General features: G+C 39.3%; 1 protein-coding gene across 1 annotated transcript; it reads right to left on the reverse strand.

The window, feature by feature from the left end:
* Positions 1-7,461: 7,461 nt before the first annotated feature.
* Positions 7,462-15,003, reverse strand: LOC110910546. Its single transcript, XM_022155180.2, has 3 exons — positions 14,511-15,003; positions 9,903-10,294; positions 7,462-8,018 (listed from the first exon to the last, which is right to left on the reverse strand). The coding sequence occupies exons 1-3, from the start codon at positions 14,940-14,942 to the stop codon at positions 7,628-7,630; spliced, it is 1,215 nt and encodes a 404-aa protein (XP_022010872.1). The 5' UTR covers positions 14,943-15,003; the 3' UTR covers positions 7,462-7,627.
* Positions 15,004-24,910: the final 9,907 nt, after the last annotated feature.

Genomic DNA, 24,910 nt, shown 5'->3' on the forward strand with positions numbered 1-24,910 from the left:
TTTCAGAGACTCCCTGTTTTGTTTGGGTTGCCTTTGGACAGTTCCATGCAATGTGCCTAACTTTTTGACATTGATAACAGGTTCTCATTTCCTTCTTCTTAGTAACATCATTCTTCATTCCCTCTTGCTTCTTAGCAAGGAATTCTTTGTTCGTCTGCTTTCTGAACAAATTCTCTTTTTCTTCTTTAGAAGATGTTCCTGAAACAAATTTAGTTTTTGGTTTATAAATTTTCTCATTTTTATAATTTTCTGGTGGAATAAAACCTAATCCTTTCTTTTTGAAATTACTGTTATGGTTTGATTTCTTTTGATAACCAGAACCAGAACTGTAACCCTTTTCTTGTTTAATCTTTGTTGAACTCTTGAAGTGTATTTTTTAGGTTTTTCAGTAAGATTTACATATTTTATTTCAGAAATATTAATTTCTGTTATTTTGAAAACCTTTTTAATCATATTAGTTTTAACACCTCTTATTGGAAATTCTTCATCAGAATATAATTTGTCAGAATCATTCAAAGTATATGCTACTTTGAATGTTTCGTCATTCAAATTATTTTTTGATATCAGAAAATCATTATTGTAAACCCTTTTTTTTCTTTTCAACTGTTGGACTTGAAGTGTCAGACTTTGACTTTGACTCCTCGGTTTCATCTTTATCTAACACCTGATCGACCACTTTCTTTATTAACTCGGACTCATGATCAGTGTCATATGCAGTGAATGTGATGTCAATATTATCTGGCAATCCATCTGAAGGTTCAGATTCCCACTTTAAATTGGTTGCCTTTTTTACTCTTTCTGAATTAGGATTTCGTGGAGAATGTCCTTCTTCAAGCGGAGGTGGACACCTTGTATAATCGGTACTATGTTTCTTACCAGTATTCTTTTCTTCAGGTTTCTTCTCCTCAAATGCTTCCATGCCTTCTACTGTAGGGTAAATCCTGTCAATCACATAAGAAGCACATGAATAACTTTTCAATAACCTGTTTACTCTCTCAGTTTCTATCCTCTGAGTTTCCAATTTTTGTTCAAGTTCAGCACATATCTCAATGTACTGATTGATGATTTTCTGCTTTGTCATGAACGCTCCATTGAGAGTCTTCATAGCTATCTCTCTTTCATTGCCTGACTTGTTATATTGATTCATAGCTTTGTTTAAAACATCAAAAGATTCTTTCAGTCTGTTCATGTTATGAATCAATTTGTTGTTGTGCCTTTTCACAGTATCACAATTTTCACACTTCTCAGGCATCTTTTCAGTATCAGCTTTCTTCTCAACCTTGATAGCTGGAATTTCTTTAACCTGCTTCTTCACCACTCGAACATTTTCCTCAGGTTTGACATTTTCTTTAACATTTGCTGCTTTATGATTCTTTTTTTTCACAACTTGTCTTTCTTTGATCTCTTCCATTTTACCTGCAAAATACAAATTATACCTGTCAGGTGAAAATTCTCTTTTATAATATTCAAGTTTTTGAATTTCTTCACTATCATTATCACTCTCTTCATCTGATGAGTGATCAAAGATTGGTGCTTTTTCTGAAGCCTCTTTTGTCGAAACTGGTTCTTCTTCTTTCTTTTTAGGACTGTATTGCTGAGATTCATAATAAACATATGTCGTTTCGTCTTCAGCAGTTGAATCTTCAAAAATTTGAGCAATAAATGCTTTAGAATTTGAAGTCCTGTTAGGATCATAATTATCCCAATTAAAACCTTCTGGAATCCTTTCATCTTCTTGATGAACCAGATAAGCTTTCTTTGATGGCTCTTCGATCAGTTCGTTCCTAGCATGTGAAGTTTGTGCCGATTGTTGTTGATGCGGAGCAACTTGATGATAAATCTCCTTTCGATGATAATCATTGTTGCCGAATGGATTTTGAGCTCCACTTGCTTCGCGATTTGTGCATTCTCGCTTAAAGTGCCCCTTTTCCCTGCAACAAAAACAAGTAACTTTAGATTTATCAAAACCTAAAGGTGAAGTTCCAGCATCACGGAAATCATCTCTTCCAGTGATCTGTTTAAATTTCTCAGCTCTTCTCAACACACAAGCCATACACCACTTTATATCCATAAGCTCCATTTCCTCAGCATCAATCTGATCGTAATCCTCTTTTGTTAACATAGGATTTCCGATTCTTCCCGCAACCAAACTTTATAAGACTCTAAAACGGTCACCAACAAAGACATATGACCTTTAGCAACATCTTCTGAGAAATTCTGACCATTCTGAAGATGTAATGCAATGTTGCATTGTAGTACTTGGCCAATGCATCGGCCAACTTTTCAACCCATTCTTCTCTATCTTTCTTGATATCCAATCGCTTCATGTTAACCACCAAATTGCAATATCTTTCTATAATCATTTTGGTGTTTTCAGTCTTCAATCCATGAAATAGATCAAATTCTTTCTTCAAAAGTGACTTTTTGTTCTTGATCATGTCTAGACTTCCAACAAACTTTGTTTTTAGTGCTTTCCACATTGAGTGTGCACTTCCGTTGTGTTGCAATAAGATCAAGATGTCTTCCTTAATGGCTTGTTGCAATATACTGATCATCATCTTTTCACTTTTGTACTTCTTTTTCTCATTATTATCTAAATCTTTAATAACAACAATCTCTCCGTATTCATCAATCGGTCTAACATATCGTTCTTCAACACATTCCCACGCCTCCAAGTGATACGCTTGAACCCAATTTTCGAAACGTTCTACCCATCCATTATACTCCTCGATATTCATGAGCTTGGGCGGTTTTTGCATGGTGCCCATTTCATTCTCTAAGTTCACGTTCTGAGCCATAGTGATCGGGGTAGCAAATGCGTTGTAGAATTCGTTTTCCATGATTCGGTTTTAAAAGTTCACAAAATCAGAATTTTCAAACGAACTGGTATTCCTTCAAACGGTTTGTACCACTTCATGCGAACTGGATTCACAAAACCAAACGATCTGAACTTAACCCTCTTCGTACGACCTGATAAGATATTCACTCAATCCGTGCGACCTGAAACGATTTCAAAAGACCTGATACACTTTTCACACGACCTGATTCAATTTCGAACGACCTGGACTACTTCGTACAACCTGGATCACTTCGTACGAACTGGTTCAAACGATCTTAGCAAATTTCAAGCGAACTGAAGGTTTTTCACACGGTCTGACCCAAACCGTGCGGACTGAGTTACTTTTTCAAACGACCTGAATCAATCCGTGCGACCTGGACTGTTAAGCTCGTGCAACCTGACTATATTTCACACGAACTGAATGAATTCCGAACAATCTGAACAGTTTTTCACGCGGTTTGGTCAATTTTATCAAGTTTTAGGTTGAATTAGGTTCTGATATGCTCAAGGATTGATTAAAACTTAGTTTTACGTGTTATATCCCAAAATCAGATCATTTTGACCGTAAATTCGTTGAAATTTTGAAGAAAAATTATAGAAAATGAGTAGAAATGAGTAGAAAACAGATTTTATCCTTGAAAACAAGTTGAAATGGTAAGAACTCTTCCTCCTGAGCTCTGATACGACTTGTAGGATCGGTGAATTGATCAAAATGAGTCGATCAGAAGAGTTCTAGACCAAATCAGAGGCGAAATTCATTGATTTGATCTTCATTCAGCTTGATATGCACTTAGAAGTAGATTAACTGTCGATTGTATTGATATAACAACTTTACACGAGCTGGAGACATTTCAGCAGAGCTTCGCTACTTGAATCACAAAGTTACAAATGAAGAACCAAGACCCTCTATATATAGGGATTGCCAGGTCGCATGAACCAAGCATGTCCAGTTCGCACGAACTGGTCACTTCGTGTGAACCTGCTGGTTCAGACCTGTTTCCCATTTTTCTCGAACTACGTGTCTTGGTCTATCTATTCTGTTACATGACTCGATACAAGACAAAGTCAACAGACATATGCACCAACAATGTGAACTTTGAAGTTTTCGTTGTAGCATTTTAAAAGATGAGAAGTATCTCTACCTATCAGGTCGTCCGGTCGAACGGTCATCCGGACGGATGACCGTTCGCTCGGATGGCGATCCATTCGAGTGAGATGTTTCAAAGATCCAAGTCCCCTGGTAGGATAGTCATACGATCGGATGGTCATCCGATCGGATGATTATTCGTTTGGAACTGATATTCTTCGAAGTTTTGTAAAATGGTTAAGTATTGGAAATCACAAGTCACCTGATCGGATCATCGTTCGATCGGATGGCGACAGGATCGGATGGCGATTCGTTCGGTAACCTATTCGTTTTGAAAACTTGTAGAATTTGCTAAGTTTAGAAAGTTTGTGGTTTAACCGAGGTGGTATGACACGTGTTAAACAACGGAAACCCCATCAGGCCCAACTCATCCGGTCGGACGGGAATCACCCCGTTCGATCCAAACTAGCTTTTTATGACGGTTTTCCATGTTCAACCCGTGAATCGGTTGTCTCTTTGATAGAAATCCGTTCTCAAACCGGCACTTCACTAGAGAATGAGTAGAGGGCCCGAACGAGCTCAGATTCTATCGGTTTTATGTAGAAAGTTAAGAATGTTGAAGAAAAGTTTGAAACATTTGAGCTATGTTTAGATTTAGGTGAAATCAGTGTTTAAAAATTGTAGAAATCTGTTAGATTCGGATTGTTCTTGCTGGAATGAAGTCATTCTCCGAAGTTTATACAAACCCGTGATGACGTCACCCTTGAACAGCCCGAAATCAGATGATTTCATGGTTAAAAGTTGTGATTTATGGGTGAAATTGATGAGAAAGTGTGTGCTGATTGAGGAAGTACGAGTTTTGAGATGAAAACTTACAAGACTCGCGAGGAATCGAGAGAAAAAGGGCCGAGAATGCACTGGTCGGAGGAGAGCTGTCACTTCACAAGAACAGTGATGTGACAGGTGAGTATTTATAGGGGAAGGAGAGGAAGGCGGTGTAGTGTGGTTCGATCGGAGGGCCTTTCGATCGGATGGCCATCCGATCGGATGGCTCGAGTGAGTTGGTTTTCCGATTTTCGTTTCGTACGTTGAGCGTTGCGATGCGTTTTAGCGAGTGTCGAATAAGCGATGCGATAGTTTTAAATAATAGTTACACAAATAACATAACTAACATACAACAACATAAGTAACCTTGTGTTTCCAATTCGCGATGAGATTGCGTTACGATAGAGTTGCGATTGCGTTTGCGATTAATCACCTCAAAACATATAATAAACATGAACAAGTAACACATAATTTCACACACACACGTAAAACAATATCCAGAACTGCGATTCAAGTTGCGATGCGATAGCGATGAGTTAGCGTTAAGTAGGTTAGCGTTTAATAGCGTTTATTGCATTGTTACTTCACATAATACAACGAAATCAACGTAAACTAAGGTATCGATTATCAAGTCAAGGAGTACAAGTAATAATTAAGCAAGGAATGAAAGATCTGATTAGCAATATTTTCTTTCTTTGACTTTGAATTTGACTTGTACTTTGACTTCAAAAAGTCGGGTTGTTACACGAGTCACCCACCCCTTTAAACACCTTTTCATTTCGAGCTAACAACCTTCTCATCTCGAGCTAAACATAATCTCCAAGCTGTAATGGGAAAAATGGCATAACACAAATAGACTGGACAAATAAGTGTCCTAGCGATTAGTGATTTGCAACTCGTAATTAGATTAACACAAAAAACCCTAACTAGTTCTAAGACCTTTTTATTTAGTTCTATTCCCTAAGTAGTTCACACGTTTCACCAATTAAATTATTGATCAATCAAAGTTTCAAGCCCTAGATGGTCGACTATATGTCAATGTGGGGTAGCCCACTTGGTAGAGACATTTGCCTCGTATGGGAGAGGTCTTAGGTTCTAACCTGGAGAAGAGGAGTATTTATGGATTATTGGTGTGTGATATTTGTCATTCAGAAAAATGGTCAGACTATATAATTTAAAGATAGTATGAATCAAATCTAACATGCATAAACTCATAGAAAGATCGACACAGCCACACAAACCAGATTTATAACCAATACTTTACTAAAAGTACGCAATAATACACAAATCAATCCATGAATCAAATAAAAAAGAATCATCTCATCCAAATGGCTATAAGAAGTTTAGTCGGACATGGTAATGTAAAGAACACAAAACTAGATCCAAACATATTAAAAAGGTGAAGAAAACTGAAAACGAAAATAGTTCGAACCGAACGACAAGAATAAAGGCTAACCGAGGGTTAGGCCGCCCTTCAATTTCCAAGTCTCCTAGCTTCCTTAATCTCCTCTTCTCTAAGGCTAAAGGGTGTGGGAGTCATGGTTGGGACATGATTCGCCACCTAGGAACATGAATGGAAAGGCTACACCATCCCTTTGCTTGATCCACCATGGTTTGCATGGATTAAACCAGGACAACCATGGTTCTCCTTTCCATTTTTCAAGAAATCATTTCATTTTTTCTTTAGACAAAGATAAATTAAAATAAATAAGGGGCTAGTGGTTTTGGTCATGACCACACCCTTAAGGTAATGGTTTTGAATGGTAGATTAGAGGTGGGTGACATGACACTGACGTAAAGGGTTATGATAGTCATGAGGGTCATAACCACATCCCATAGCCTAATAAGTGATGGGCACATGTTTGCTTTAATAAGCAAAGTCAGGGTTTCTGTTTCATATGATGTATGATCATGGGTTTTGACTTTTCTTCTCTTCCCCTCCAGAACTTCACATAAGTCTTTAGTCAACATCAAAGCATGCAAATCAAAAGGTAAACTCGATTATGCAGTTCTTATCAAATTTGCAATATAAACAACTCAAAACATAGGGCAATATATATGTCTTTTGAAACACATCAGTTTATATTTGAAAAACAAAGTAAAAAGGCTAAAATTCAAACAAAGTAAAAAGGCTAAAAATAAAGTGTTGAATTCGAATACGTACTTTAATTATTATCTCTAAATTGTTGCTAAATGGTGATTACCTTGGCACTTGTACACCGATCCCCAAGATTTTCAAATACCTCCCCATTAATTTTGAACTTAGTTGAAAAAAAAAAATCAGTTATACATATTTCATTAAAAAAAACCAGTGAAAAACAAGAAATGAATATCGAATTTGATTAAATACTTCAATTATTCTTTTTGAAAGGTTAATGAACAGTGCATTACCTTTTTCACGACTATTATTACTGTTTTATAGCTCTTAGTTTTACTTATTTAAATGATAAATTATTATTTACGTGACTTGATCAGATCTGAACCGAACCAAAAGTTTAGATGTCAAGTTAAGATGCGTCCAAACGTCGAAAAAACCAACAATGGTGAAAAAATTATCCTAAAACCATGGGCCTGCCATTGATCTTCGTTAAGTCCAAACCACATTAATTAAGTTTTTATTTTACTAGTTGCAATGGCAAAACATCATTATTTATGCAACCCAACCTGAAATGAAAATTCGAACGTCTAGCTAAGAGACATCCGAGATTAAAAAATAAATAAAATTCTTAGCCCCGTCCTGTCTCAAGATCTAAGTACTCAAGATATATGTTTAAAATTCGAGCTTGACTTGTTTTCTAATCATTTTACAAATCTCATGTTTCTTGCATTAAACTACAAGTTAAAAACGATCACAACCAGCAATTGTAGTGTGGTTTCTATGTAAGTACAGAACCCAAACCATAGCTACAAACATTCACAGCCGGTGGAACCTCCCATTGCGGCACCCTCCGCCTCATCTCTTCAAAATCCGCCACACATCGACTAACCGACAGTTCCCACATCCTTTTCCTTTCAGCTGCCATCTTACTTCCGACAACCCGATCAAAATTCTCAGGCCAGCCATCCTCCCATTTCTCATGAGCATCACAAAGCTCAATCCCACCGCCACCATCGTCCGCCCAGCTCCACCCCTTATCTAACCCACTCATAACCCTTTCTGCACATCGCCCTGAACATACCGGTGTACATGGCCTGCACTTAGCCCCGTTCAATGGCCCTGTACTTGAAATCGCCGCCACCGGTACATCCGAACGTATTGGCGGGAACCTGTTATTATAAAATGACGTACGTTAGGGTTGTATCAAGATTCAAGATTAGAGTTTATTTGCGTTGATGTTATAATAAGTACTAATAATCTCCTATAAACATGGTTGTAAAATAAGGTTTCCAATGCCAAGTACTCCCTGAGTAGTCGCTACAAGGTAGGCTGTCGAGCCGACTTTCTTCGACTCCGCCTAATTACTCGGAGTCGGTCAAACACGGTCAACCTCAACCAGAATTGGATCAAGTAGGTCAAGTCGGGTCTAGTTTGCCTTAAATAATAATAAAAACATAATTTCTGTGCCTATCATATTAAAGAATAAATATCATTTTCACGTATTTTGTTATAAATATTAGTAAATTTATGTTATTTGACATATATTTAATCTCCAAAATAGTAATTTTTTTATAATTTAACATGTCCAAGTACTCCCGGAGTACTCTCCGCCTAGACCGAGTACTCTCAACTCCCCGGTCGACCGACTAGGGAGCGCCTAGCGACTTTTGCAACCATGCCTATAAATCAAACTTATTTGAAGGTGAAAATAGACCGTTATTCGAATCAGGTTATTAGATTTTCAGTTTTTTAAAATGATCATTAACCCATTCTCTATCCCCATTCCGTATTCAAAAATTTATTTAGGAAAATGTAAGGAAAGCATCAAAAATACAATATTTCATTCCCATCCCTAAGAGCATTCACAACCCTTCCACCAAATTATGTGAACGGGGTTTTTATTTTATGAAAAGTGGTTATAGGTGGTTGTGAGTAGAGTAGAGAGAAAATATTACTATTGATCTTTAAATTTGAGTGAACACTGTTCATCCTTTATAATTTATTAATATATTTTGAAAGTGTTTGTGAATGGAAGAAAGATAAAATGTAATGATAAAGGTATTAAAAAGAATTATTTAATTAAAAAAAAGAGAGAAAAAAAATAGTAATTTTTAATGGAATATTGAATAAAAATAAAGAGTTAATGCTCTAACTTTTAAAGGAAAACTGAAGTAAATCCCTATATTTCAGATTTTACTATTCATTCATTCCCGTCCTTTTTCCTATATTTCGTGATTGGAAGAAAGATTTTAAAATTTTAAATAAAAGATTTTTATTTAATTAAATAGTGATAAATATGGGAATGGGATGTTGGAAGATTTAAAAGTTGAGGAAACGTTTAAGGATAATTTTGGTTTGTAGAGCATTCACATTAGGTTCTGTATTAAGTCTGTTTCTCAAAATTATAGAAAAAAATGTAAGATTTTCTTCTATTTGTACACTTCATCAACATCTTTAAAATAGAAATTAGGTTTTAAAAACCTACACTAATTTTTTAAGTATTGAGAATCACTATTCATATCTAAGTATAACTTAAATAAACCGAAGATAGAATTAGAGATACAGAGTTTGACATGAGAGCTTTTAAATAAATAAACAAAATTAAGAACAAAATGTGTATTTTAGTTAAATTATAATGATAGAGATAGAGAACCTGCTCTATTTAAATTATATAGATGAGAACAAGAAATTGATTGCGAATGCTCTAATTATGTATTAAGAAAATTATTCAAATATCCTGTGTCCTAAGAAAAATATTGTATATGTATGTTCATATAAAAATACGTCTCATAAATTCAAATATTCAAGTTAGATCAGTTTTGAAATTCACTAACACGAAACAGATTCGAAAACCATACCCATGAATCGATTTGAGTGATAATCTCATTCAGAATTTTGAAAACCTAATCCAAACACTTAATTCAAAAACTATATTATAATTTCAGTTTTCGAATATGGTTCGAATAATAACCCCTAGACTCCTATTCGCCGTTTAGGCGGTGTGACATTGGGTCACTCAAAAAGAAAATCACCGTTCAAAAAAAATATAGTACCTGTATCTCCGGTCGGATATGACGCAAAACGGGACCAACCGCTTTGTAACACATGTGATGTTACGAACGCTGAGTTGGGCCTGGAACGCTGACTCGGAATTGAGGTAACGAAACTCAGCCGAGTCAAGTTCTGGGATGATAGAGAGGCGGGAGAGGGCGGCGATGGAGGTGTTGTAATCGCCGATGCCAAAACGGTCGTTGAAGCCGTGGTAAGAGGATCCTGATGGGACGACATATTGTTTTGGGATGAATAGTTCGGGTGGTAGTTGGGACGACCAGTAGCCATCGACCCTGGTTCGAACTATCCAGTTGTACGTGAAGTTGTGTTGGTGTTGGTATGATTGAATCATGGTTAAGCAACCCTCCACCAGATTGAAATACTGCAATAGGCCCTGATAGAGATGATTGTGTAATGTCAAATACAAAAGGTATCATTTTTTTTTTTTGTTAATAATTTAACAAATTATTTAAAAAATATGATTTTCAACAAAAAAAAATACTAAAACTATGACTGGTTAGCTATACACCTTGTAGCGAAGACCCTTCATATCAAAATGATTCCTACTAAGGTCATCCGTAGTCATAAAGCCCCTTTGTGTGCGTTATGTGACACGTGTCGTGTCACGTCACACAAGGGCTTTATAGAGCATTATATCACTAGAGCCCGTAGTCATAAAGCCCCTACCTATTTTTACCTAATTATTAATTTTTAATTTTATTAAATAATTATAAAAACCCTTAACTAATTTTTGATTGGTCAAAGTTTTAAAACTTCCCTCTATCACGCTGCTATGGAGATAGCACTGACCCCTTTTTTTGACCTATAACGCCCACCATCGTAGTGTGTTAAGCGCCATTGGGGCTTTATAGGCACACATGACGCGCCACTACACACAGCCTAATACTAAGTTAGTTTTAAATTATTTCATTTTTTAAAATCCACCTTTAATTCAAAACATATTATGTCCATTACAGGTTAATTTTAAAACTATCGTGAAGTCTATACGGATAAAAATGTTGGGTGTAGTGTCAACACCAAAATTGAGAATTAATATTTACCTAAATTTTTTAATTCATTTTCTGAAATGTAGCTATAATGTAAATAATGGGTTAAGTTATTCTACATCATCATCATACTCAGTATATTTCACTAATAGTAAAGCTAAGGTAGGTAAGGTTAACTTATTTTACAAATTCTCCTAATTGTAAAAAGTGTAAGAAGACTTTATAGAGTGATAAGTGTCCAACAACCTGAAACCTAAACCCACTACCTCACCACACAAAACCTAAAAACCCACCCCCCCCCACCCCACCACCAACCAAAAACCTAAACATCCCCCCGGCAAAAAAAAAATGTTTTTTTGGGTGGGTGATTGGGGGGGGGGGGTGTTAGGTTTTTGGGTGGTGGTGGTGTTTAGGTTTTTTTTTATAGTTGGTTTATTTTTAGAAGCCTTTTTACACTTCTTATTTTTAGGAGCTTTTGTATTTGATCCTAATCCAGTAAATAATTTCGACACTAAAATCTAAAACCCATCATCTATTACATTTTAAATCTTAAAAATATTCTTTTAATTTCTTATATTTAAATAACATCTATCTACTGTAATAAAAGAAATCAAGTTTTGTACACGTGTCATTCATTAAAGTCATCTATTTTTATAGATAATTAATATCAATTAAAAGATAATTATACAATTAAATTTAATATAAATTTAAACAATTCATATAGAAGATAATATATATATATATATATATATAATAATTTAAAATAGAGTAAATTATAAAAATCGTCATTTATGTATGTCACTTATTGCAAATTGTGTCCTTTGTCTTCAATAATTACAGAAAACGTACTCGATGTTTGCAAACCCTTGCAAGTTATGTCCTTTAGCCCTAACTCATTTAATTTAAATGATTTATTTATTTTATTAAACTAAAATAGTTAATGGTAGAATCTATTTCAAAAATGTTTAAAAGGTGTTTATTGGTTCTATACTTATATTTTCGTGTTCAATTCTCAACTCAAATACAGTAATCACTATGTTTACGTGACATTTATAAGAACAATCACCACAATCACCCCATCCATCGTATATCGAGTATATCCGTTAGTTTTTTTTTAAGATATCATTTTTTATTAGATTCATTCAACCCGTGTAATAAACGAGGTTTTCTAAAGATATATAACATTTTTATTTTTTACTATACAAAATTACATTTATGCAACTCGTGTAATAGTCGGGGTTTTAAAAATATAACTTTTTTTATTATGTAGTATATAAAATTAGATTTATTCAATACATATAATATAATACATACGATTTATAAAGATATAACTTTTTATTGTTTGGTATATCAAATTACATGTGTTCAACCCGTATAACACAGCCTCCCGCTTTAGTCTCCCTAACGGTCGAATTTAGTCTTGCTCCTCAGCTCGACGAGGTTCTTAAAAATGTAACTTTTTATTATTTAATATATAAAATTAAATTTACTCAATCCGTACAATACACGGGGTTCTTAAAGATATAACTTTTTTTATTATTTAACATTTAAAGTTACATTTATTCTATTAATGTAATAAACGAGATTTTTAAATATATATTGTTTTATTATATAAAATGGCATTTATTCAACCCGTGTAATAAACGAGATTTTTATAGATATATTTTTATTATTATTTGGTATATAAAATTGCATTTATTCAACCCGTGTAATACGCGGGGTTCTAACCTAGTAACATATAAACCGATATAAAGTCTAAAACCCATCATCTCTTACATTTTAAATCTTAAAAATATTTTTATATTTTTTAAATTCTTATCTTTAAATAACATAACATATTACACCCATATTTAATGTAAATTATAGCTAATCCCATTACTAAATGCCATAATTGCCTAGATTATAGTTAATGAAGAAAATAGCATTTAAACATGACAATCATTTAATACATACGTTTTCTTTCTAATACCCTTCCTTTGGGCTTTTTCTGCCATGTGTCAGTACAATCAGCAAGGGCATTATTGAACGTTTTTCTAAAATGGATGTATTGAGAATGTGAACATTATGTTAAAAAGGAAGCTATTAGTTAATTTAGGGAAAAAAGATAGTATGAAAAACAGATTTGTAAAATTATTTATGGATTTTGTTAATTTATTTGGTTATAAAACACAGACATATAAAATATATAATAGATACTATAACTAAATAATGCATATAAAATTTGTCTACAGAAATCAATGTTCATTAATAAGATTAGGTAAAGTAATCAATTCAAAAGGAAATAATATTGTAACTATTTAATTTTTTATCAAATATATTCACACATTTATAAGCAAGTGAAAAAAAATTTTACTGACTATTTTTTTGTTAAAGATATTCACACATTAATATAAGCAAGTTATAGAGGACACCTGTTACTATACTAAAATTAGCGATGTATAATCACTATACTAAAATGCGTCGTCCTAGTACCAAAATGCGCAGTCCTATAAGATTGAGGATAGGAATCCACGCGTCACACAATATAGATTGCCATATATGTCCTAGTAACAGGCACAATACAAACCTAACACAAATTAAAATCTGTGGAACTGGGTTAGGGTCGGTTTTGTATAAAATCCTAAGCACATTTATCTAAACAGGGTATGTTTTTACCATCCAGTTGATTCTTGTATAATCACTAACAACTTTTTGTGGGTCCGTTTTCTATAAAAAAAAAAAAAAAAAGAAAGAAAGAAAGAAAAAGAAAAAAAAAAAACCTATTTAACGCATTTATTTTAAATATTAAAAAAATATACTTCATCAACTGAATCAGTTGAGTATTTTATATCAAAGTATTAAAGTTCAAACAAAAACTGATATAAAATTGTCTTAAATACAATTTGTAATTTCTATTTTTTTAAACTGTAATTTTAAAATTGTAATATGGAAATAATATATACTGGGTTAAATGGTTAGTGTCAACCCATAAAAATTTGTGTCGTGTTTTGTTTCATACGTCAAACAAAGTTTTTGAGTTTGTAACGTGTTCTGTTCAGATTCATGTGTCTACTTTTCATTGGACCCGTTAACCTAATAACCTGAGAATACAACTCGTTTAGTTAGGGTGAAGGGAGTGGTTACCTATTCAAATAGGTAAACTCCTAATTCACCAAATCACACATTGCTATGTCAATTCACATAAATAAGTTACATAATGCTTAAAAACGTTGGCGGTTGTTTACCTAATAGGGTTTAGGTAAAATATTTAAAAAAAAAAATATATGTGATTGGTTGAAAAGGAATGAACCCCACCACAAACCCATCTCTCCCCCTCTTCCCTCCCTCTCACCTAATCGGTGAAGGTTCACCGACTTCCTCAACCAAAATCGGTAAAAGGAGTGTTGGCGATGGTTTACCGTTCCAGTAAAGCGGTTTACCGCCTGAAACCGAGCTCCACTCCGCTCACCCTAATTTTAGTAATTCAACCACTAACCTATTGTAGAACTTGTACATTAGGCAACGACACTTGAACCAGCCTCACGTGCATCATGCATGTCTTATGTTTTCACAACACGAAACAACAAACGCTTCAACAACTTTAATATCCAACAAAAAATTTACCTGAATGCCATTCGGCGAGTCTATCCGAGTCAAAACTCGGCCAGCCGCATCAGTCTCCGGCACATGACTCGCCGGTAAAATCCTGACGCCGGCGATTCTCGGCACCGAATTTAACAGAGAGAATTTGTACGCATTCTCGTCCAGTGGACTGTTGAGAAAAAGATCCGAGTTTGGGTACACTTTAAGCACATTTTCGACGATTGAGGGTCCGGTCAACTCGAACCGCCTGGCCCCACCGACCAAACAAACGGCGATTCTTGATTGGAGCAACTCGGATTTCAAGTTCCGTTTGTTTTCGGTGACGTTGCTGTTGTTGAATTCGTTGGTGGAGAAAAAGAGGAAGAGGAGGAGAGAGATTGAAGGGATTAGAAGGAGGATGAATCGCCGGTGGAGATTGGATAAAAAGTGTGTGAAATTGGAGAGGAGTTTCATGGTGGTTGTAGTGTGCTTAATTTGTTTCTTGCGAGAATGAAGACATATTATGATATTTTACTATATGTCTATATGTGTGAAACAAACGATATGATTATATACAATTAAAAACCGTGTATTACAGAAGTTAAACATTAAAAAATCTTTTACCTAATAAATTTATACAAATTTAAGCACGTGTGTCACCACCCTTTTCTCAACTCAAAATAGTGTCGTTCAAATCGCTATTAGAAAATTTACTATGAAATAATTGATTTAGCAGATATGCTATTAGACGTCAATTAAATATTTTATAATGTATTTACTTACTGAAGACTCAAGAACCAGTTGATACGAGCTGATCAGAGTATAGCTTCCGATGACCCGGCAAGAAACCTGCAAGATCACAAGAGACAAGCACACCGTTAGCCTCGTCACAGGGAGGGGGGCCTCTCTGTGACCAAGCTCGGACGTGAGAATAAGTATTTGTGAGCAGGAAATAAGTCAGGGAGAGAGAGAGGAGAGATTAAGGGAGGAGAGTAGCGATTACCCATTGCTGGAAGCCTTGGCGGGGTATTTATAGCTTTTGGGTGTGCTGATGTGGCAAGTTAGTTAGAGTCGGACCAGTCGCTATCATGGCGGTTATGGAGGTGGGACCCAGTTAGTTATACCGCACCATCATAATGTCCGGCACGTTTTATGATGCAAGGTCCGGTCCGATCTTAGTATGTCGTGGTTCAGCTCTGTTTATGGCGATGATTCGGTCCGGTCAGGGACGTATCCTCATCAAGTCCCCCTAGTTCGTGGTGTTTCTTAGATAACAGCTTCGAACTATAACGGCGTAATTTTGGCGGTTTAAAGTCTCTGATTTGCTGTTTCGTAGAAATATTTTGAATTTTAAATTTCTAGGCGGTGATCCTAGTTGGGTAATCGACAGTCGTTTTTACGTTTTTCGCCTGATGTGACGGTTGGTGGGCGTCAGCTGTCATGACGTGTCACCGTCTGATCGGTGGTTCGAAGTCGGTTCCCTTATCCCTATTTAAAGGGGGAAAAATAATCTGATTTTACTTTTCACTTTTCATTTTTTCACTCTTCATCTTCTTCACCCTTTTCATTCCTTCTTCTCTGAGAACAAGCGGTCTGCAAAACAGGTTAGCTTCTTCCTTACATGGCGTCGAAAAACAACCTGTCCGGTTGCTTTAATACTCTGACTAAAAACGGTTTAACTTGGTATATTGAAAGATATGCAATCCCTGCATCTCTACACCCTGTTCTCCCCGAAAAGGACAAGCCTATTTTTCCGTTTCCTCCGGGGAAAATAGGGATTTATACACGTTTGTTCGATTACTGTAACTATCGTCTCCCTCTGACGAAGTTCTTGATCGGGGTCCTTACGTTCCACGAGGTTCATATTTCTCAGATGAACCCCTTTGGCCTTGCCAAGGTGTGTCATTTTGAGCTGGCTTGTCGTGGTTTGGGATCCGACCCGGACTTGGATGTGTTCCGGGCTTTCTACAAATTGAATCGGTCCGGTAACTGGTACACCTTTGAGGTCAGAGACAAGGACTCCTGCTGCTATACATGGATTACCACTAGCATAAAGGACTGGAAAGAACGATTTTTCTACGTTGATGACCGGTGCGTTCCGGAGTTCATGGTCTGGAGAACCAAGAAAATGAAACTCCCGTCTTCTCTTCCTAAGGACTTTGAATTTAATAAAGTCTTATACGCAACCTTGATTAAGGAAGCGGGTCGCATACAAAGTTATCCGGAACACATTCTTGTTATGGGACGGATCAGCACGATTTGGTCCGAGCTGGCGTGGTATCCTACCCTTAGGTGGAACGGAGAGGGTTAGTCATGCTTCTTACTTTTGTTATGATGCTCGCCGCGTCTCTTGCATAATTATTTTACTTTCTTCTTTTATATATACATATATTTTTTTTTATTATACCAGACTTTGGATGCTACTTGCTTATTTTTTTGCAGTTATGGGTTTGAGGGAAGCGTTAAGATTGAAATCCTTCGACTCCAAGGAGCTTGTGATCCGAGCCGCGAGGACGCCGAAAGGTGACCCTCCGTATTTAAACGTGGTGAACGAGAATCTTTATCAGATCCGAGAACCGGAGGTTCCGAATGATCAAGGAGGTTTAACCGGCCAAGGGGGTCAGGCCCAAATCCTTCGGCACAGACAGCGAGCGTTGCTCCGGCTCAGATTGTGATGGCGACCGGCAGTGGTGAGGGTAAAGGTAAAGGGACTGGTTCGATCGGGTCGAAGGGATCGGGTTCCAGGTTTGTGATTGAAGATGAGGGCGTTCACCTATCTGTGGGAGATGAAGAAGAACGTGCTGCGAATTTGGAGGAGGGTGATGATGGTGATGAGGAAGAGGAGAACGAAGATGGGGAGCCTCAGATTTCCTTGAAAAGGAAGAGAGCTTCGTCTAAATCTGGTCCGAAACCTAGGCAGAAGAAAATGAAGATGGATTTTAAGACTATTACTCTGGATGACGATGATGACCAAGTTACTGGATTCTCTGCTGCTGGAGGTGTGTTAGAAAACTTAGATGCTCATCTTCATGGGGGTCGTACCCCCAGGGACCATCCGAAAAACATTCCGTTGAGCCCATTGTCCTTCGGGGGAGGGGGCATCAAGGTTGTTGCTGATGTTCGTACCTCCGATCCTAAGAAGATCGAACCTTCTCCTTCGGGTAAGTTCACCACGGGGGTTGCTTCTAATGTGTCAAGGCCGAGTCCCAAGCCTGTTGATGGTGGGGACAGTGCCTCTTCATCCCCTTTATGGTTTAACACTGAAGCTGTTTTCTTATCACGGGAGTTAGGTTTGGGCGGCATTGAGGACATGGATTCAGCTCGGGCATTGGAGAAGTATGTTCCGGAGTGGTCGTTGACAAATAAGGACCGGATAGTGGATGCTTTGTCAGCGAAAATGGCGTTATTCCATTTTGGGACTCCGGCTGAGCACTCTCATTATCGGAAGATGAGTGGCCCGGAGCTTGGAAATGCCCTTATGATGAACCAGGCCCAATCTAATTCGTTGGTGGTGGAGGTGTATAAGCGTTGGATCGAGTCGGAATCGACTTGTAATAAACTTCGACGCGAGATTGCCAATTTGGAAAAGGAGGATAATGTTCGTTCGAAAACAAAACAAGAACTGAGCTCTCTTCGGGCTCAAGTTGATCGTTTAAAAGAGCAAAACTTAGAAGCCAAGAAAGTTAACAAATCGTCCCAAGCCTCGACTGCGGCCGCTTATGAGGCTCGAGATAAAGCTCTTCAAGATTTGGAAACTTTTAAGTCAAAATTTGCCGACTTGGAGAAGAAGTTATCTGGTGTAGAGAAAAAACATGCGGCCGAGCTGAAGGAAATGCAGACATCTCATGATCAACTTCTGGCTGATTATCACCGCCTAGTTGATGGTATGTTCACAACCTTCTTATTTATTTTTTTTTTACTCCCCTTTTTTGACCCATTGAATCGTGTTTCTTTTGCAGCTAAGGATGAAGTAGAGAGAGCTCGTGACAGGGAGATCGAGTCACATAAAGCGACGATCGATGAGGCAAAGGGGATGTTGGTTCGGTGTGAGCGTGACATGATTGAATCGTATGCCCAATTATCAGAGCTTAAACTCACCAAGCAATGGTTCTTAACAGACGGGGTTGCATGGGTTGTCAAACTGGTACATCAAAGCCCAGAATTGGAGAAAGTTGTTGCGGATTTGGTGAACAGTGTCAACGCATTCGGGGCGAACGAAGGTATTAAGCATGGCTTTGAAGCCGCAAAGGGGCCTGCTCGATCTTTCGAGGAAGTTCCAGGGTATGATGGGGATGCTCAGGACAAGTTAGATGCTGCGGTGGAGGCTTTTGAGAATTTCAACATCTCTGTTCTTGGGAAGATTGCTGATCTGGTGGACGAACCCTTGTCCGTCATCAAGCAGCAAAGCGAACTTCCCATAGTGAAAGAAGACTTGGAAGTTTGAAATTTCGATCTTTCTCATCATATAGCTTTTGGCTTTTGTTTGCTATTGTAACCGTACATTTTTAAACATCTATCTTTCTTTGTCATATAACTACTACAACTTTTGCTTGAACTACTCGACTGTCATGTTTTGTACGGGATAGGATCTTGCCATTGGTTTATTCATTGCTGGCTACTTGGTTTTTAGTTTGCATCCAAACTTAAACTGTTCGACCAGGTTTTTAGTTTACTGATTGTAGTCGGACCGTTTTAGGTACGGACCGCTTTTGCTCAATAGATTTTATTATTTCTTGAACTATTTGAGCCTTCTCGATCGGCGCGAGGCATGGGTCGAGGCCCGTTTGTGCACGTTTTTAGAATTTGTTCGAACTTATAAATATGCTATTTTATACTTATAAAAGTACAGATCGCTTTATTCATTAATTTGCGAATTGTTGGTCCGGGGCAAAACCCTCCCGGTTACAAAGTGAACGGAGAAAATACCGGGGCATTACCCTCCCGGATTACATACGGAAATTGGAAAATAAAAAATCAAAAGACAGCGATCTTTTTTTTTAAGCCGTAGTACAGCCGCTCACATGAAGCACTTCTTCAAGTGCACCCCGTTCCACGTCCGGGGTACTGGCGTTCCATCAATCTTCTCCAACACATACGAGCCTTTATCGCTAGCTTCTTTAACTCGGTATGGTCCCTCCCATTTTGGGGCTAGCTTGCCGGGAGCCTCGGCGCGGCTCGCGTCGTTGTTTCGGAGTACGTAATCTCCGACCTTAAACTTGTAGAGCTTAGCCCGAGCGTTGTAGTATTTTTCAATCTTCTTCTTGTATCGGGCCTCTTTGATTGCCGCGATGTTCCGGCGTTCTTCTAACAAGTCGAGGTCGGACCGGAGTTCACGTTCATTTTCCTCCCAATTCTTGTACCTCTGATTTGGGAGTCCGATCTCGGCAGGAATCGCTGCTTCAGTACCGTAGGTAAGACTAAACGGTGTTTCTCCGTTGCTGGTCTTGTGCAGTGTTCGGTGCGCCCATAGGACGTTTGGCAACTCGTCCGCCCAGCCTTTTCCCTCGTAACCTAGCCTTCTTTTTATACCATCGACGATGCGTCGATTTATCTGTTCGACCTGTCCGTTGCCCTGAGGGTGAGCAACCAAGGAAAAGACTTGGTTGATTTTTAGATTTTCACACCATCGCTTGAAGGGGTTCTCTGCAAACTGCTTTGCATTGTCACTTATGATGTAGAGTGGAAGACCGAATCGGCATACTATTTGTTCCCAGAAGAATCGTGTCACATTGTAGCCGGAGATGGTTGTAAACGGTCGAGCTTCTACCCACTTGGTGAAATAATCCACCGCGACTAACAGATACTGAGCGCTTCCGCTTGATCTTGGAAAAGGTCCGACGATATCAACGCCCCATTTTTGGAAAGGCCATGCAGCGGTTACTGGTATCATTTCGTTTTTAGCTCGGAGGCTGATTGGTGCGTGCCTTTGGCATTCGTCACACTGTTGGAGCTCTTTCACGGCGCTTTCATGCATCCCGGGCCAGTAATACCCCGCGTTTTTGACTTTTTTTCACGATCATCTTGGGTCCGGCATGGATACCACAGATGCCGTAGTGTATTTCCCGGATGATATAACTTGCTTGCTCCGGGTCCAGACACTTTAGCAATGGTCCGAGAAAGGTCTTTCGGTATAAGCCTCCTTTCTGCATCTGATACTGGAGGGAGTTGACTTGGATCTTTCTTGCTTCCGCTTTATCGGTCGGCAGGACGTCATGAACCAAATAGTTAATTATTGGCGTCATCCATGTTTGTGGTGGTGCCTCGACCTGCATTACTTGCGGAGCTGCGATTGAAGGTGCAGCTAGAACTTCCACTCTCACTTCTTTGGCTAGGTGACTGAATGATACCGATGCCAACTTGCTCAACGCATCCGCCTTTTTGTTCTTGCTACGGGGGATATGCTCGACCCTACATGCTTCGAATGATGCCATTGCCTGCTTTACCTATTCAAGATATTCGATCATGTTTGCTTCCCTTGCCTCATATTCTCCGTTTACCTGATTTGCTACAAGCAGCGAATCTACATGGGCTATAACATTCTTTGCTCCGACTCTCTGTGCTAGGCGTAGGACAGCTAGGAGGGCTTCATACTCAGCCTCGTTATTTGAACTCTTGAATTCTAGCCGGAGTGCATACGTTATATCCGTTCCGTCTGGATCGGTGAGAATTAGGCCCGCTCCTGCTCCTTCGGCACTAGAAGCGCCGTCGGTATACAAGGACCACGGCTTTTCTGGAGCTTTTTCTGCCTCTTCGGTTCCTTTCTCCTCCGGTATTTCGACCAAGAAATCAGCTATTACCTGTCCTTTCAACGGACCTTTAGTTCGGAAGGTGATGTTGAATGCGCCCAATTCAATCGCCCATTTCGCCATTCGACCCGAGACTTCAGGTCGTCGGAGAACGTGTTGGATTCTTTGGTCTGTTCGTACCTCAATTGGATGGGCCTGAAAGTATCGGCGAAGCCTTCTTGAAGCATGGACCAGGGCCAAGGCTAATTTTTCCAAGTTTGAATATCTTGTTTCGTAATCTTTTAACGTTCGGCTTACATAATAGATGGGGATTTGTTTTCCAGTTCGGTGGGCGACTAATACTGCGCTGATGGCTCCGAACGATGCGGCTAAATATACCGTTAACACGCCATCTTCTTCTGGTACGGTGAGAGTTGGCAAGGTGCCCAAACACGTTTTAAGCTCTTCGAAAGCTCGTGCGGCCTCTTCCGTCCATCTGAACTCTGATCTAAAGCTTTTTCTGAGAACATCCATGAACGGGAGCGATCGGTCTGCTGCTTTTGACAAGAACCGATGGAGAGCAGCCAATCGTCCGTTTAAGGACTGAATTTCTTTAACCGACGTCGGAGGCTTCATTGTAAGAACAGCATCAATCTTATCAGGGTTGGCTCGTAAGCCTTTTGACCCGACCATGACTCCGAGAAACTTGCCCTCTTCTACCCCGAATGTACATTTTTTCGGATTTAGCTTCATGTTGATGCTTCGGAGTCGAGTAAATGTTTCGAGTATGTCTTTTAGCATGGCGACCTCGTCGTGACTTTTGATCACGATGTCATCAACGTACACCTCCACGTTTCGTTCGATCTGGTCCTTAAAAGCTTTGTTCATCAGACGCTGGTACGTAGCACCGGCGTTTTTCAAACCGAACGGCATCTTGGTAAAACAATACACTCCTTCATTGGTGACGAAGGCCGTCTTATCCTCATCTTCGACCGCCATTTGTATTTGATGATAGCCTTTGTAGGCATCCAAAAAACACTTTAGCCTGAACGTTGCAACGGAATCAATCTTCTCATCAATCTCCGGTAGGGGAAAACAATCTTTCGGGCACGCATTGTTTAGATCGGTGAAATCGATGCACATTCTCCATGAATTGTCTTTTTTTCGTACCATAACGGGGTTTGATACCCATGTTTGATACCGAACCTCCCGAATGATTCCTGCATCTAGGAGGCTTTTAACATCTTTTGCAATGGCTTTGGCTCGATCCGACGCCATGTGCCTTTTTCTTTGTGCTATTGGTTTGATTGATTCTTTTACATTTAGGTGATGTTGTGCCATAGATCTGGGGACTCCCTGCATATCGGAGTGCTTCCACGCGAAGACATCTATCGAGTTGCTTAACAATTCCCATAAAAGCTTCTTCGTTCGTTTGGGGAGCTGAGCGCCAATAGCTACTTGTTGTTCGGGGAAATCCGGGTTGATTGCCCACAGTTCCGTAGGTACTTCGGACTTTTTGGAGCTTGTTTCTGCCGCATGTCTTACTTCGGCGACAAATGAATTCGATTCTGAACAGATGGTTGCAACACCGGCTTCGGTAGGGAACTTAATAGCTCCGTGTATTGTCGAACTGATTGCTCCAAGAGCTCGTAATCCGGGCCGCCCGAGTATTATGTTGTGCGAAGAATGAGTTCGAACAACCAGGAAAGTTAGTGGTACCGTCCTGCTTTTGTTACCGTCTTTGAATGTGGTTGGGAGAGTAATCTGTCCTATCGGACTGACTACCTCTCCTGAGAAGCTTATCAGTGGGGTAGATACTTCGATCAACTTCCTTTTTGTTTGGGGATTCAGCTGTTGGAAACACTGGATATACATGATCTCAAAGGCGCTTCCTCCATCCACGTAAATGCGTCGGACCAAGTGCCCGGTGACAACAGCTGAAATTGTGATCGGTCCGTCCCGAGCATCTTCGGGATCGACCGGAGGAAAATATGTCGGCTGGTGCATCCATGCTGCCATATGCTGGTTCGACTGCTTTACTCCTCTTGGTTCGGTTGACCGGATCATATTGATTCCAGGCTTGGTGTTCGGATTATCAACTGCTGTTGCTGGCTTCTTTCCATCTTTTACTTCTTTTACAAGATGCGAGAGTTTACCGGATCGAACGGCCTTTTCGATTTCTTGCTTTAGAGCCCAACATTCATCAGTTGTATGGCCTTTGTCTCGGTGATATTCACAATATTTCTTGGAGTGCTTATCCGAGGTGGGTCATTGCTTCGATGGCGTAGGGAAACGAGTAGTTTCCGTGCTGAGGATTTCGCTCGGCGACTTTGTTAACTCGGAGAAACTGTTGAATCGTACGTTTCCTGTCCGAAAACTGCTTCGATCGGACTTTTGATACGGGCTACGGTTTCTGTTCCAGTTATTGTTCCTATCCTTTGGCGGTGATGCGTTCCGTCTCCATGATGTGGTTCGCGCTTTGGAATTCCTGGCAGTTGTTTCATTCGGTTGGCCGCAAGCACTCTTCCCTCGAACAAAAGCTCGAGCCCTTTCCATGAGTGTCTCCATGGTTTTTGGGAGATCTTCGTGAAGTTTTTCCACCAATTGATTGTTCCGTACTCCGTGACAGAATCCCGATACTCGGAGCTGATCAACCGCCCCGCTTATCTGCATGCTTTCTCGGTTGAAACGGTCTATGAAATCTTCCACAGATTCTCCATCGCGGCGCTTTATATGGTGTACCTCAGTAATATTTTTTTTGCAGCGACGCTGCTGACAAAAGTTTTGCAAGAATATGCGTCGGAAATCCTCAAAGTGGTCGATCGACCCCTCTGGCAACCCATCAAACCAAACTCTAGCCGATCCGGTGAGAGTTTGGGCGAACATAAGACACCAAGCCGGCATTGGCCACTGCTCGACCTTGGCCGCTCCGGCAAACGTGAACATGTGGTCGTCCGGGTCAGACGTACCATCGTAAAATTTCAACGTGGGAGGCATCTTTAGCTTAGCTGGGAGTGGGGCATTGACAATCCGTAACGTAAACTTTGATTGCGAAGTCATAGACGTGGGATGGTATGGCATGAGTAGCTCTTGGTCTTGGGGGTTTAAACCCAGAGATCCCTGGAGAAACAGGTCGTTTAGACCGTTATTCATCGGAGCACTTGTTACCGAGGAAAATTGTGTAACGTGTGGTATAGGAGTAGAGATCATAGAACTTACCAGAGATCCGGAAACGAAAGGGCCGACGGAGACAGGGTTTCCCCCTGAGTAGGCATTGGTAAACAAGTTTGTTCGGAGACGTTGCAGCATCTCATCTCGCTGTTGTTGCTGCTGTAACTGTCGCAACAAATCAGCGTTCCTCAAAAGGAAAGCGTTGTCGAAGCTCGGTAATGGCGTGACAACTGGAGCAGTAACAGACAGCGTGGTGACAGAACTTCCTCCCACAGGATTTGCAGCTGGAGGAACCGACGCAGAGCCTATCGAGGCTGCTGAGGCGACAACTGCTGCTGGAGCAATTGTGGAGTTAGCGTTTCCTTCCCATATATCATTGTAAGATGGGAAAGGACTGGTGGAGACTGCTGTTGGTAATTCTGCCATGACTTCGAAAAAATGAGAACAAAGAAATGAATTATGTGAATTCGAGGGGATGGCGCCACTGAAGACTCAAGAACCAGTTGATACGAGCTGGTCAGAGTATAGCTTCAGATGACCCGGCAA

The sequence above is a fragment of the Helianthus annuus genome, chromosome 15 (assembly GCF_002127325.2).
Source record: "Helianthus annuus cultivar XRQ/B chromosome 15, HanXRQr2.0-SUNRISE, whole genome shotgun sequence".
Taxonomy (NCBI): Eukaryota; Viridiplantae; Streptophyta; class Magnoliopsida; order Asterales; family Asteraceae; genus Helianthus; species Helianthus annuus.